This window comes from Armigeres subalbatus, chromosome 2 (genome assembly GCF_024139115.2).
Source record: "Armigeres subalbatus isolate Guangzhou_Male chromosome 2, GZ_Asu_2, whole genome shotgun sequence".
Taxonomy (NCBI): Eukaryota; Metazoa; Arthropoda; class Insecta; order Diptera; family Culicidae; genus Armigeres; species Armigeres subalbatus.
This window is the reverse complement of record NC_085140.1, coordinates 261,798,491-261,815,033: the sequence shown is the minus strand read 5'-3', so window position 1 is coordinate 261,815,033 and position 16,543 is coordinate 261,798,491. Positions and strand designations below refer to the sequence as shown.

Below are 16,543 nucleotides of genomic sequence, written 5' to 3'. Positions count from 1 at the left end.
AAGAATTCATGTACTTGGGCTCACTAGTGACCGCCGATAACGATACTAGCAGAGAAATTCGAAGACGCATAGTGGCTGGAAATCGTACGTACTTTGGACACCGCAAGACGCTCCGATCGAATAGAGTTCGCCGCCGTACCAAACTGAATATCCACAAAACGCTTATAAGACCGGTAGTTCTCTACGGACACGAGACCTGGACGATGCTCGTGGAGGACCAACGCGCACTGGGAGTTTTCGAAAGGAAAGTGTTGCGTACCATCTATGGTGGGGTGCAGATGGCGGACGTTACGTGGAGGAGGCGAATGAACCACGAGTTGCATCAGCTGTTGGGAGAACCATCCATCGTTCACACCGCGAAAATCGGAAGACTGCGGTGGGCCGGGCACGTAGCCAGAATGTCGGACATTAATCCGGTGAAAATGGTTCTCTAAAACGATCCGACGGGAACAAGAAGGCGAGGCGAGAAGGCGGGAACAACAGCGGGCAAGGTGGATCGATCAGGTGGAGGACGATTTGCGGACCCTCCGCAGACTGCGTGGTTGGCGAAGTGCAGCCATGGACCGAGCTGAATGGAGAAGACTTTTATGTGCAGCACAGGCCACTCCGGCCTTAGTCTGAATAATAATAATAATATTTATTTATTGCTCAAACCCTGATTTCTTTATTGGCAATTTCCTAATTTTTTATGGATTTTTTTTTTTAATTTTCAGGGGGAGTTTTTATTTTAGTCGTTTACATCCGGGATCTCTGAGTAATTTACTCAATCCAAATTTTCTTTACGGTCCCTGAGTTCCCCAAAAAAAATTCCAGGGTGCACAAGTTCCTACCTGCAATTTTATTTTTACAAAGGATGGATCGCTACGAGTTAATGTTTGAAATTCTCAATGATAATTTTCATGTGATAACAGACTTCTGCAATTGTAGGATTTTGCATTGAAGTTAAGTAATTAAATATGACGTCTACTACCTTTGATAGTTTTTAACCCCCTTCTTCCTTTGACAATCTTCATATCATTCTCAAAAAGGCACAAAATCTTTCTGTTCTGTTTTTCGTAGAAAGCAAAAATCTTCTAAACAAAGAGGAACGTGCCTCCCGAGCTGCCGTTCTGGTGGATGGCTTCCTAGCGTTCTGACCAAGTGGGTAAGATTTTCTAGCCTGATCTACTTGTTAAATATTTTTTGCCATAATCAAAGGTGGCTCAATATTCAACACAAAAAATTGAGAAACTCATCTATATTTCCCGCGAAAGTGTATTTTTCAATCATTGTTTCGGGAGACTTATTTTAAATAATGGTTTCAGTCACGTTTTGAAAAACGTAACTGGTATTCCTGAACCAGTGATTTAGGTATATTTGTGCTGCTGCCACATGAAATCGTCATCGCTTTTTTTGTGTGAGGAGCCCAAAACTATCGTTGTATCGGACAGATTAGAAAAAACATCCTTCCTAAAGCACCCACTACACAACATTGTAGAAGTTTATTCGATGAAGTTTGGTCTGAAGCTTATCTGTAAGGGCTTCTAGAAATGAACTTCCATATTAGTATTTCAAATTTTGGAAACTCGCATCGCCTTAAAAATGCTTAGACTGTCAGAAAATCTGCTAAATTTTCATGCCTTTTTATCTCTTTAAATTATTAAGTGCATTGAAAAATTGAATTAGTTTATATTGCACTTGACTAGATTAATTGTAAAGACACAAAAAAAAAAAAAAAAAAGATTAATTGTAGCTTTCCACTTGAAAGAAAAACACTATTTTCGTTCGATTCAATAGATGAGTGATTGAAATGTCGCTCATTGATGATTTATCAATATCCGCTCATGCTATGTTCTTATCTAAGCCTAATTATGAAGGTTAAGAAACTTATAACGAATTTGTTTTTTCAACTGACTTTGAAATACACGGTTGTTTTGATCCCCTATCCAACGCCTATAATACCAGTATCACCACCCAGTCACTGTACAACAAAGAAATAAGGATCTCTCTTAGCAGACCAAAAGGAAAATCGCCACTGACGGAAAACTGAACGAAACCACTTTTGTCACATTTTCCTTGTCTGCAAAAGACGGCAACTTGACGCTGATCGCGATCAGTCAGTTTCGAGACGTTCGGGCGTGCAAACCTCGTTCCGTTGCGGTCCCGCGGGGTTATATAAAGTTTACTGGGAAATTGTTGGAAAATTCACCGATAGCCAATAGTGTAATGTTCAACAATTGAACGGATATGCTTTTCCATGCAGGAAAGTTGCTAGAAACAGTGAAAAAGTTCTAAGTAATCCTTTTTTCGCAACCTGGTCAGCAGTGAAAAGTTATTTTTATTAATATAGTGCTCCCGGGAATGTACTGCGGGTTTATAAGATGAGTGTAAGTGTGTACAGGTTTATATAAATAGAATGCCGTTTTCCACCATAAGATATCAGCTTAGAGCGAAACGCCAGTGGAAAACGCAGTTGAAAAGTGTACTCTTTTACGCAAATCGCGTGGATTCTGGAATCTAACCGGCGCTTTCTTTTATGAGTAGTGGAAATTCTGCACATGTGACTATATTTAAAACGAAGAAATCAGTCTTTTGTTGGATAGCAGAGAATGCGGAAAATGTGCAATATAAAATTTTACGCACCGCAAAAACGTGTTTAGCTCGCGCAATGTTTGGGCATAACTTGGAGCAAAAATTAGATCAACCGTGTACTGTGTAGACACCTTCTCGAGACAGCTGAACAAATATTGCATAATATTGAAAAATGAAACGAGAAAAACTTCTATAGCGATTGCAGAGCTATTGTAAATTTTCTTCGGTTACATGAAACAAGGCGAATACGAAGAGTATCTTTCACAAATGTCATCATCGGCGCACAAAAATGGCCGGTCCGTTCTGCTGGTGTTGAAAATGCTTGGAGATCGTGACTTGACAGTCACGGCAATGAAGATTGGTCAAGAGAAAACGAAAAGATAATCGGAATTTTACAAATTAGTGACACAGACGAAGGGTTGTTGAAGTGAATTCTGTTCCATCGTTTTCTATAGCGACAACGTCTGAGCTGCTGCAGAGATTGGTGACGAAAAATTTTGCAACTAGGATTGTTGAAGTTGCTGAAGTGCAAGGTTCAGCTCAAAATGTGTGCTAGCTGTGCGTAAATTTGGTGCTAGTGAAGAGCGTTGTGAGACATCACGAAGGCTAAATATAGTTAGAAAGTTTTTGGAAGCTCATGTGTATCGTAGACGGTGCAAACAGAACAGAACGGAGCAAATCGTTATACGAAATCTAAATTGGGATGCGGAAATATCCACAGCGCCAAGCACTTGACAAATTTTAAGGCAATTTATGCGGTATCGTGACTAGATATAGTATACAAGACGAAGAAAAGTTATATTAGTGGATTACAATATGTAAATGGCAATTTGATGACTGTAAGTCAGTGACCACCCAATTCAATCAATATATCAATTCTGCCAAAAAAGACAAAAAAGGTAGTATCAAATACTCTCTTAAATTAATAAAAGTTTATATTCAATATTGATATAAAATTCTCCATTTGTCATAAGACATTTCACTCTAAAGCTCTAAATTTTCTTCCAAAATTTCTTTTTTTTAACTGGCATGGCATCCTCAACACAGCTTAGTACAATGAATACAATTTATATATTCTAGAACAGATCAAAAATCGAACTCACCATCTCTAGATCCAGGCAATCCTATGCCTTTCGAATGCACGAAGCTCCAAGACCTCGTTCTAGCCTCATGCCCCTTATTTGTTATGCATTCCGGAAGACTTTGGCCTTCTGAGTAATAGTTAGAAAATAATAAAGCGTGGGGTAAAATGAGCAATATTTTAGCTTCTTTTGTTGTGCGATGGACAAAAATAACTACACTCGATCTAATAGGCATCAAGTCGTTTTCAAGTTATACGGATTCGAGCACAGACCATTTAATAAATTAAAAAAATATCACTGTTTAACTTGTGTCCACGATATTGTAGTTTTATGCTACACAGCTAACATTCCATCCAATTTTTTAAAACATACTAAACTGATTTTCAATCTATTGTCCCGAACGAAAGTAATATATTAATAAGTTACGAAACCATTTATATTTCTTCATTTTCTTCGAAAGTGTCTTCAACGACTCCTTGTGTCCATTATCTCCCAATTTTACAAAGTATATTGAAAAACCCAGGTTAATCCACCTAGCGATAATGATACCTTTCACGATTCAACAGTTTTTAGTGTAATACACATCAAAAATAATTGCCTACCTTACAGCTATTGCGAACGCTTCATAGCGTCGAATGCAACTTGTTGCGATAAAATCGGTTAAGGATTACTTTAAGAAAAGTTTTTCGGTTTTCTTGGGCACACACACATCACACGGACAGATAGACATTTGCTCAGTTCGATTGGTATATACCTAACATCATGGATCTCCAAGCCTTCTATAAGAGTTTGATTCTGGAGTGAAACGATATTTTTTCGGTGCAACTTTGTTGTACGAGAACGGTGAAAAATCAGATCCGACCAATTTTCAATTGGAAACAATGGGACAGTATTTTCTGTCAAATACAACTTGTTATTCCGTGCCGATAGTTCGAACGAGCCAGATGTGTGTGCTGTGTCTCATCGCGGATTGTGTTCGGTAGTGCGAGTGCTATTGTGTGGTGCGTATCCTACCTACGGATCCAAGGCGATCACTGTCAGCGAGGGGAAGTAGCTGCTTCTGGCGATGCCAGTTAAGCAGGCTATTGTTACTGCTGCTACATACAGCAGCAGCCACAGATAAGAGGCAAAGATTGTTGTATTGTTCTCCCACATAGTGGGTCCGATTAGAATAGTTTGAATTAGTTTTTTTTTATTAGTTTTTTTTCTAATTAGTTAATAGTTATTAGTTCTTAGCTTGTAATAACTATACTTCCAACACCTTGCGAGGTGATAATGGAGGCGGAGACTGCGGAGGGCAGTGGGCCTCCCAAAGATGGTGGTCGCACACGATTCTACCATGCATCTTCTCCTGGGCCTTGGGTTGTTTACTTTCGGCAGAAAGTGAAAATCCCAGATTTTCTCGGCATTAAGCGAGATTTGACGCGTCGTTTTCCGAAAACTGATTTCCATCAGGTAAATCGGAACAAACTACGCATAACCGCACCTACATACAAGGATGCAAACGAAATCGCTAAAGACAAGGCGTACAATGTTGAATATATGGTTTATGTCCCTCGCGGAGGTCGAAATCGAAGGTGTGATCAACGCAGCGAGCCTGACTTGCAAGGATGTACTTGCGGGAAAAGGCCGCTTAAAGACTGCAATGGAGTCTACTGTGGATATTCTGGATTGCAAGGAGTTGCATTCAGCTCCCATGGTAGATGGTAAAAGAGTGGATTCTAAGTCAGGTTCGCTTCGGGTAACGTTCGCCGGTTCGATTCTATAGATGTTGAAAATATGTTATTTCCGGTGCGTCTTTTTGTGCCGAAGATGTTCAATTGTATCAACTGCAAACAGTTAGGGCACACTGCCGAGTTTTGCGACAACAAGCCACGTTGTGGCAAATGTTTTGAAAAGCATAGGGAGGAGTCCTGTCAACAACAAGCTACAAAGTGCGCCCCATGGTTTGCAAGAATGCCCGGTGTACAAAAAGCGCACCCAAAAAGTTAAGCGCTCGTTAGTACAGCGCTCCAAGCAGTCGTATGCGGAAATGGTTAAGTCGCAAGACACATCCGCCACAACCACCGCCACGGCTGCTATTTCAGCTGCCGTCCGAGTAAGTGATTACTACGATTCTATTGCCACTGATGAATTGGACTCCGACGTAGCTGATATGGATGATTCTTCGAGGTACACGTGCCCGAAAAGAGGAAGCAACCGTCTTCCCCGGGATCGCGCCGTAAGAGAACAAAAGTCATCCATAAAAGCTTGCCAAAATCTGAAGGTAATGGGGATTATTTAAAATCCCGAAGCAATCTGTCTTCACTGCTCCTTTGGATCCTAGTTGCAGCAAGACATTCCCGCCATTGCCTAAAACCGATGTTTCCAAGAAACATCCGGTTAGGAGAATCAATGAAAGAAAAAATGCAATTCGCACTTCCAGAAAAATATTCCGTCCAAGCGAGGATTGATCTCCTTTAAGGACCTCGTGGACCGTTTTTTGAATTTGTTCAATATTCCGAATTCATTGAGGCCACTCATTGACCTCTTTATACCAACAGTAGAAAGTTATCTGAAGCAATTGACTGTTTCATGGCCCTTCTTGCAGAAATTGTATCTTTCGATGGATAATACGGCCATGCAAGATACAATCACTGTGCTGCAGTGGAACTGTCATAGTCTGAAAAATAAATTAGACGTGTTCAAGTTTTTGATTCGCAATTCCGATTGCGATATATTTGCACTCTGTGAAACATGGCTTTCTTCTGAAGATGAAATCAACTTCCACAATTTTAATATTATTCGCCAAGATCGGGATGATCATTATGGTGGCGTTCTTTTGGGGATCAAAAAGTGCTACTCCTTCTACAGACTGACCCATTCCGACTGTTAATGGTTTAGAGATCGTCGCTTGCCAAGTAAATGTAAAGAATAAAGATCTTTGCATAGCTTCAGTGTACATTCCTCCAAATGCCTCTATTAATCGTCGACATTTTTGGAGCGCCGTCTCCCTCCTATCATCTCCAGTATTGATATTGGGTGATATGAACGCACATGGTATTGGATGGGGCGAAACGTATGACGATTATAGAGCGCCTATTTTCTATGATTTGTGTGACGATTTCAATTTGAATATTTTGATCACTGGTGAAGTAACTCGAATAGGACCAAATGGTCAACAAAGCCGTATTGATCTGTCTTTATGTTCAAATTCACTATCATTAGATTGCACGTGGAAGGTAATTCAAGATCCCCATGGTAGTGATCATATGCCGATAGTCACCACAATTAAGAGTGGCTATCAACAATATGAGCCAGTTAATGTTCCTTTCGATCTCACGAAGAACATTGACTGGCAAAAATTTGCATGGGTAAAAATTGGTATTGAATCAACTGATACTCTTCCACCTTTGGATGAATATCGATTCCTTACTGAGTTGATTCAAAGAAGCGCACTAGAAGCTCAGAAACGACGCGTTCCAAGTACATCTGTCATCAGAAGACCAGCCACTCCTGGATGGGATGATGAATGTACTAAGTTGTATTCTGAGAAATCTGATGCCTTCAAGGCCTTCCGTAAACACGGAAGGTCAGAGCTTTTTGAAGAGTATTTGAGGCTCGAAAGAAAACTCAAAAATCTTCTCAAGGCAAAACAACGTAGCTACTGGCGACGTTTTGTCGAGGGACTATCACGAGAAACCTCAATGACAACACTTTGGAAAACGGCTCGCAACATGCGGAACCGCATTTCCACCAATGAGAGTGAAGAATACTCCAATCGATGGATATTCAACTTCGCAAAAAAGGTCTGCCCAGATTCCGTACCAGCAGAACCGCTATTTCGAGAATCAGTCACTGATCCCGGTTTGTTGGGTGGACCATTCTCAATGCTGGAACTTTCTATGTCTCTTCTTTCATCGAATAACTCTGCTCCGGGATGCGATAACATCAAATTCAATCTTCTTAAAACCTCCCAGATATCGCAAAAGACGATTACTTGACCTGTACAACTGTTTCATGGAGTACAACATTGTGCCACCTGAATGGCGACAGGTCAAAGTAATAGCTATTCAAAAAGCCTGGGAAACCAGCGTCTAATCACAATTCATACCGACCGATTGCCATGCTATCATGCATGAGAAAATTATTGGAGAAAATGATCCTTTCAAGAGTCGACCATTGGGTCGAAGAAAATGCATTGCTTTCAAATACTCAGTTTGGATTTAGAAAAGGGAAAGGAACAAACGATTGTCTAGCGTTGCTTTCTTCAGATATACAACTGGCTTTTGCGCACAAGGAGCAATTGGCTTCAGTATTCTTGGACATTAAGGGCGCTTTTGATTCAGTTTCCATAGAAGTACTGTCAGACAATCTGCACAGTAATGGATTACCCGTTATTTTGAATAATTTCTTGTACAATTTGTTGTCAGAAAAACAAATGAACTTCACACTCGGCACTCTGACAACTTCCAGAACTAGTTACATGGGCCTTCCCCAAGGTTCATGTTTAAGTCCCTTGCTTTATAATTTCTATGTCAAAGATATTGACAATTGTTTGGAAGGACAATGCACGCTGAGACAACTTGCAGATGATGCCGTGGTCTCTCTAAGAGGTCCATGTGCAGCTGTCTTGCAAGGACCATTGCAAAGTACCCTGGATAATCTGACTGTTTGGGCCAGACATTTAGGGATCGAGTTTTCACCGCAAAAAACTCAGTTGGTTGTGTTTACTAAGAAGCGGTACCCTGCTCAACTGAAACTAAAGCTGTTGAATGATGACATCAACCAATCTTTATCTTCTAAATACCTTGGGGTCGTGTTTGATTCCAAATGTACCTGGAAACTCCACATTGAGTATTTGATACAAAAATGCCGGAAAAGGATCTATTTTCAATGTTCTATCTCATGGTGGGGTGCTCACCCGGAAGACCTCATCAAACTCTATAGAACGACTATTCTCTCTGTTTTAGAGTATGGCTCCTTCTGCTTCCTCTCAGCAGCTGATTGCCACCTGATCAAATTGGAACGAATTCAGTATCGTTGTTTGCGTATTGCCCTTGGCTGTATGCATTCAACGTATAACATGAGCCTGGATGTGCATGCTGGAGTCACTCCTTTAAAGCATCGTTACTGGGAGCTCTCACTTAGAATACTCATCAGATGTGTAACTAGTAACACACTTGTTCTAGATAACTTCGATAAAATGCTTGAACTGACTTGTCGTTCAAGATTCCTGAGAATTTATCTCAACTACATATCATCAGATCTTTATCTTCCGTGTTATAATCCACCTCGAGTTCACTTAACCAATGACAGTTCCTCCATTGAATACGATCTGTCCATAAAACATGCTATTCATGGGATACCAGATCATATTCGAGAAAAATCTATTCTATCACTTTTTCTGAAAAATATGAACATGTCAATTGCAACAACAGATATTTCACTGATGGTTCTCGCATCAACGGATCCACTGGCTTCGGTGTTTTCAATGTAACTTCAACCACCTTCCGAAAACTTCAGGAACCGTGTTCGGTTTATGTTGCTGAGCTGGCAGCAATTAACTTCGCTTTGGGGATAATTTCCAATCAGCCCGTAGACCATTATTTAATCTTCTCGGATAGTCTTAGTTCTATCGAGGCACTCCGGTCGATGAAACCTGTTAAGCACGCATCTTACTTTCTTACAAACATAAGAGAGCAGATGCGTGTTTTGGTCGAAAGATCATTCAAGATTACCTTTGTTTGGGTCCCATCTCACTGCTCAATCTACGGCAATAAGAAGGCAGACTCGCTGGCAAAGGTGGGCGCACAGGAAGGTGAGGTTTATGATAGACAATTCTCGAGTAACGAGTTTTTCCCATTAGTCCGTCAGAGTACTCTTCAAAGTTGGCAAAGGAATTGGACACACAATGAACTCGGACGGTGGCTATTTTCCATAGTTCCAAAAGTTTCTGGGCGAGCGTGGTTCAGAGGTGAGGACTTAAGTCGAGGCTTCATTCGCGTGATGTCGAGACTTATGTCCAATCACTATTCACTAAACGCACATCTGTACAGAATAAACCTTGTCGATAGCAACTTATGTAGGTGCGGAGCCGGTTATGATGACATCGATCACGTAGTTTGGTTCTGCTCGGAAAATGACGCCTCCAGAGAGCGACTATTGGATACCCTAGTGGCCTGAGGTAAACAACCCTTCAGGGAAATTCGAGGTGTTTTGGGGATCGTGATGCGGTCTATATGCAGGCCATTTAGAGTTTCATTTGTGATTCTGACATCAAAATCTAATTGGTTTTTCTTCTTCGGTCAGAGTGTTTTTGTACTGTCTCTGTCTCTATGTTCCGTAGATCTCCGTTACTCAAGCCATCCGGAAGACGCTCCCAGTAGAACCAATCCTCGAGCACGACGACACGCCACATCGTCCCTTACGCCAAATGCCCGGATCAGCAGCCGAAATTCCTTGATTCCGAATCCTAAGCCTCGTCCATCCTTTAATATTGTAAACTAACCTCGAGTCACCACGAGTACGCTGGCTCCTATCCCTCTCTTACTAACTGAAAAAATGACATTGATTGTATATATCACAAAGAAATATGGCTCCGTAAAGTGTTATACACGCCTGAGCCTACCAAATAAACGAACTTGGGAAAAAAAATGCAACTTGTTAATTAGCTAAACGTTTTTTGCGCTGTTCCATAAAAGAAAAGCCATATTAATCCACCTAGCGGCGATGATGCCTTTCTCGTACATCATGAAATGTATAGAAAAAATTACATTCGAAAGGTCAAAAAAGCACTTTACGAGTCTAAATTGCATTTTTTCTATCTTTTTGCATGTTTAATTAATATGCATTGCCATCATTCTTGAATGAAAAATTAATTTGATTTTTTCCAGAGGTAATTTCTTGGGTAAAAAACTATCGTTATAAAAATGTAACAATCACGAGCTAAATTGAGGAAATTGTGAGCAGCTTAAATAAATATTCGTATGGGAATTTGGCATGAAAAGTTGAACTTTTGGCAGTGGCTGGTTTTCTACCCGCCGCTGCCAACATCCAGGCGCTATTGTAAATGCGCAGAAAGCCAGCATGAGTTAACCGCCAGAAAGTTGTATGGTGAAAGGCATCTAACGCGGGTTTTCTCAACAGTAGGAACTTTTCACGAAAAACTATTTGGTACCAGTTATGTAGGAAGGTGTCCGCTACTACGCCCACCAAATATTTTTTCGATTAAGGTGCTTATTTTCGAGATATTAAACATAAGATGCCTTCCGCCACACTGATTTCCAAAAGTTAACTCCTAGTGTGCCGCTGTAAGCACGCTCAAAGCATTTATTAGTTAAAGAAGTTAGTTGTATCAATTCTTTACTTTCTCCTCTAATTCTATCATGAACACGTACACCCAAGTTTGGAAGATGATATTAGCATTTGCATATAATTGTAAATCGATAAACTTCACGTAGAAGTAATACACTCAAATCATTAATTAGAATATTTACAGTAAAAAAATCGCAAAGTTGGGCATAATCTCACCCCAGCTAAAGAATTCCGAATGATTTTGACATCCAATTTTGATGTTTGACTCCTCTACAATTGGATTTCGTTCAAATCAGCAAGCCACCAATTAAAGAAAACTCAATTAGCGAACGTCTGCTATACATCACACGTGCATGGAGACGCATGGTTGCTCATTGTGGTGTTTACTCTATTGATTTAACCCATATTATCTCCAAGGCCTTCTAATAGTGTTGGTTACTTTTGTTGAGAAGATAAATAGTAAAAAAACTCCGTTCATGGGGTAAAATGGCCACATACACACGGACTGACAGACATTTGGTCGGGATTCAGCCAAACCGCACCAAGCGGCTTTTCGACTGACATGTGATATTTTGTTCACAAAAGGAAAACGGAAAGTATTTTTTGTCAAATCATGCGTAAGGAAAGGGGGGGGGCAAAATGCCCTAGCTAAGCAAACACTTTATTGTCTTATTTGTAACGCTATTCATGGGTATTTTTACATTATGCAACAGTTAAACAAGATAGCTAGTTGATGCCATTCAAAAATTGTCAAAAATCTCAATCATATTGATAATATTCACATTTCAAAAAGTGGTGATATTCTGTTGCCGGAAAACTCATAAGGCAAAACGCCTTTTAGCTGGCAACTACTAGGAACAAAGTACCATGCGTCGGCGAATCAGCATTCTGGTATGAATAGTGCGTGGAGACGCAAGTACATTGTAGGTTAGCGCCACTAGGCGTTTTGCTTCGCCAAAATGTTAGATGTTTATTCAAAATGTGGAAATTTTCGGTTTTTCCGACCTTCCCATACACTATTTTGAAACTTTTTTCGCCAAACCTACATAATTTCAGATCTAGTTTTGTTACGGCCATCTTAATGACGGTAAATATGACGGAAACCACAAAAGGCGTTTTGCATCGGGGGCGTTTTGGGGCCTCTTCCCCTACATTTGTTGTAGGATATCTTCAGCTATAGCATTGAACAATGTCCGATGCGATTTGTGATTAATTGAATCTGTTACACGAAAATTTGGACTAAAAAATTAGAAATTTTTCATTGGCGCTTGGTGTGATTTGGCAGAACCCCGACCATTTGTTCAGTTCGACAAGATGAGTCGATTGGTATGTAACATCATGGGTCTCCGAGATCCATTAATTACGTAACGCAAGAAAAAAACATTTTCAATCCCCCTCCCCCAATGTCACACTTTTTGAATGAATTATTTAATTTTTTTGTATGGATTGTCACACTTCGGGAACCCCCTTCCTCTTCTTAGCGTTACATAATTTTTGGATGCTCCCTCAAAAGTTCGATTTTGGAGTGATATAATAGCCTTTCGGTACAACTTTGTTGTACGAAAAAAGCAAAACTATAATGCTCATTCAATTCTTGCAGAACTAAATACAGAATATTATGCCGAAAACCAAAAGAAGATTAAAGTTTACTCGGCGATAGTATTAGTATGCTTTTGAAATGTTGTATGGGTAAATTTATTACTTTTCTAGTAAGCTTCGCAGGGTAAACCAGACTTTCCGCCCTTGACTGGTCAAGAATAGGTCGTGGCGATGCAAGACCGCCGAACATTGTTAATAACAAATAGTTTTGAGCGCAGCATAAGAGACAAGAGTCGATGTTACCGGTCCTGTCGTCGATAGTGCCGTCCAGCAATCAGAACGTGATCGATTTGTGATTCTGACTGCAGTGGTGAACTTCAGGTGTACCGGTACGATAGGCTGTGCTGGAAGTAGATGTTGCGAATGATCAGCGAAATCAAGTATTCGGGTTTCGTTCGTTACCCACGTGTGCGCTGAACTTTACCCCTTCTGACCATTCTGAGCGCTCACATCTTCTATGATGATTTTGATGCTACGATGTCGAATCCGCGGTCCTTCAGTACATCGGCGAGTATAAGTGTGCTCTCGATGTTGTTGAGAAATTTCCTTGTTGATTGTTCGTTGCTTGGCTTTTCTAAGGCTGGGTTGCACGGCCTGATCCCAACCCTCTATTTTTCTGGAGGACCATGGTGCACAGTTTTGCTTGGAGGACTTCGCTGGCACTCGGACGGTGATCAGCCGTCCCTAACATGGAGAACAGACGCTGTTGCAAAACATATCTTCTTGGTACGCTGTTGTGAGCCGTATTTCCTTGGTATCCTGCGAATACATGCAGCATTTTATATAAGTTTAGAAGAGCCCACTGTCAAACCACATCGCATCCTAGATAAGTTCCACAACTCGCAGGGACCTGAGGATGGTTCGTCCATCTCTTACACATAGTCCCTGTTGTCCCTAAACAGCAACCCATAGCATATTCACAAACGTCATTGTCACATGTCACAAGCGTTATCAAGCACCAGCTTAGCACCAACACCACTAGGTCTTCCCCTATGTCTACCTGCCACCATGTAGTTTGTCTTGGTAGAGTTAATGGGTAAGTTTATCCTCGCCGTCTCCCTCTACAGTGGGACAAAAGCCTCCACTACTGCTCTGCGATCGATTCCAATGAGGTCGATGTCGTCCGCAAAGCCCAGAAGCATATCCGACCGTGTGATGATAGTTCCGTTTCTCTGCACATCAAATCTCCTAATAGCGCCCTTGAGTGCAATGTTGAACAATAAATTCTAAAGTGCATCACCCTGCTTCAGTCCGTCTAAGATAACAAACGAGGTCGACATCTCGTCTGCAATCCGGATGCTTGATTTCGAGCCATCCAGTGTTGCACGAATCATTCTAATCAGTTTCGCCGGAAACCCATGTTCGGACATTATCTGCCACAGCTCATTTTTTTTCACTGAATCGTACGCTGCTTTGAAATCAATGAACAGATGGTGAGTCCAAGAATGTTATCGATCATTTAGTAATCTGCCTTCGATCATTTAGTAGTTTGTCAATAACTCATTCCAGAGGCCTTAGTTCAAAATATATTGTATGGTGAACTTTTAGTGCGAAGGTTTTTCTACAACTCTCTTTAATAGGTGGATGTTCAAATTCCACTGGTAAAGGAGTTACGGCGCTAGTTGCTATACTTATACTAAATGATAACAAAATATGCAATCATTTAGTCTAAGTTACTGTTACTAGCGCTATAGCTCCGTTATTAAGTGAAATTCAAACAACGAACTGTTAGGCAGAGTTGTAGATAAACATTCGCACTAGAAGTCCACTATACAACACATTTTGAAATTTAGCCTCTGGAATGAGTTATTGACAAACTACTAAATGATCGAAGGCAGATTACTAAATGATCAATAACATCCTTGGGTGAGTCTGCAAGTTGTACTCCAGGAGTTTAACAAGGATCATCCGCAGGCTAAACCTCTGATCCGCCGTTGAACGGACCTCACGAAAACCTGCCTGGTATTCGCCGACGAAGGACTCCTCAAGCGGTATCAGTTTGTTAAACAGGATACGCGACAGGATTTTGTCCGCCGAGTTCAGAAGGGTGACCCCTCTTTAATAGGCATGCTTTAGTCTGTGAAATTTTTTAATTGAAATAACTGGAAATTGGATAAATTTTTTGGAGTCTGGTTATTTATGGAATATTATCGTTTTATCCAACTTTATTTTGGTTCGGTAATCTACATACCACGGTGGCGTATCGTAATAACATGTCTATTCAGCAGATATTCATAACCCTCATACCAATTATAATTCGATCTAAAAAACACAGATTTAACCACCTAGTGGCGATAATGCCTTTCGTGATCATTTTGATAGGCTTTGAGTGAAATATGATGAAGCTAAATCAATTATTATTTATTTACTAGTCGACCCGGCAGACGTTGTCCTGCATAGTAGGCGAAAATGCGCGTTCTGAACTGCTCAAGCGAAATTCCTATACAAATCTTAATTTCAGTTTTCACCATTTACTCATCCTTACTCGTAATTTTTACATGAGGAAATATCATATAAACCCGTCGGAAACTGTAACGAACATATCTGCTGAAGGAATGAAGAAAATCCATCCAGCCGTTTTCGAGTTATGCGGATACGAACACAGACCATTTCATTTTTATTATATAGATTCAGACTAAGGCCGAAGTGGCCTGTGCGGTATATAAAAGTCTTCTCCATTCGACTCGGTCCATGGCTACACGTCGCCAACCACGCAGTCTACGGAGGGTCCGCAAGTCATCTTCCACCTGATCGATCCAACTTACCTGCTGCGCACCTTGCCTTCTTGTGCCCGTCGGATCGTTGTCGAGAACCATTTTACCCGGGTTACTGTCCGACATTCTGGCTATGTGCCCGGCCTACCGCAGTCGTCCGATTTTCGCGATGTGAACGATGGATGGTTCTCCCAGCAGCTGATGCAACTCGTGGTTCATTCGCCTCCTCCGTGCGCCATCTTCACCTCACCATATATGGTACGCAGCACTTTCCTTTCGAAAACTCCAAGTGCGCGTTGGTCCTCCACGAGCATCGTCCAGGTCTCGTGTCGGTAAAGAACTACCGGTCTAATGAGCGTTTTGTAGATTGTCAGTTTGGTACGGCGACGAACTCTATTCGATCGGAGCGTCTTGCGGAGTCCAAAGTACGTACGATTTCCAGCCACTATGCGTCTCCGAATTTCTCTGCTGGTATCATTTTCGGCAGTCACCAGTGAGCCCAAGTACACAAATTCTTCTTCCACCTCGATTTCGTCACCACCGATGCAAACTCGCGGTAGGTGGCTCACATTGTTCGGCAAATGGCGAACACCTGGTCCTTGGGGGAGCGTTCGCCCATAAAACCCGCCTGGTACTGACCCACGAACTCCCTTGCAATTGGTGCTAGTCAACGGCATAAAATTTGGGAGAGTACCTTGTAGGCGGCGTTCAGCAATGTGATTGCGCGGTAGTTGCTACAATCCAGCTTATCGCCCTTTTTGTAGATGGGACACACGACACCTTCCATCCACTCCTGCGGCAAAACTTCCTCCTCCCAAATCTTGGTAATGACCCAGTGCAGCGCTCTAGCCAGTGCCTCACCACCGTGTTTAAATAGCTCTCCTGGTAGTTGGTCAACCCCAGGGGCTTTGTTGTTCTTCAGCCGGCCAATCTCCTCCTGGATTTCTTGGAGATCCGGAGCCGGTAAAATTATGTCCTGCGCGCGTTCTTCATCACCATACCGCCATCTTCGTCTGTCACATCACCATTCAGGTGCTCTTCGTACCTTTGGATCACCTCACGCTCGTTCGTAAGAAGGTTCCCGTTTATGTCCTTACACATATCGGGCTGTGGCACGTGGCCCTTACGTGAACGGTTCAACTTCTCATAGAACTTTCGTGCGTTATTCGGTCTCGGTCTCGATCTTCCTGCTGACGCTTTTTCCTCCGGAAAATCGAGTTTTGTCTGTTCCGCGCCCGTTTGTATCGTGCCTCGTTCGCCCTCGTGCGGTGTTGCAGCAAT

General features: G+C 41.6%; 1 protein-coding gene across 6 annotated transcripts in view; it reads left to right on the top strand.

The window, feature by feature from the left end:
* The first annotated feature begins 2,090 nt into the window (after positions 1 to 2,090).
* LOC134212158 (E3 ubiquitin-protein ligase lubel) overlaps positions 2,091 to 16,543 on the top strand; it is a 90,138-nt gene continuing 75,685 nt past the window's right edge. For all 6 annotated transcript variants that reach the window (XM_062689770.1, XM_062689772.1, XM_062689769.1 and 3 more), the window contains exon 1: positions 2,091 to 2,366. In XM_062689770.1, coding sequence (XP_062545754.1) covers positions 2,361 to 2,366 — 6 coding nt within the window. In that variant the 5' untranslated portion in view covers positions 2,091 to 2,360. The remainder of the gene's footprint in view (positions 2,367 to 16,543) is intronic.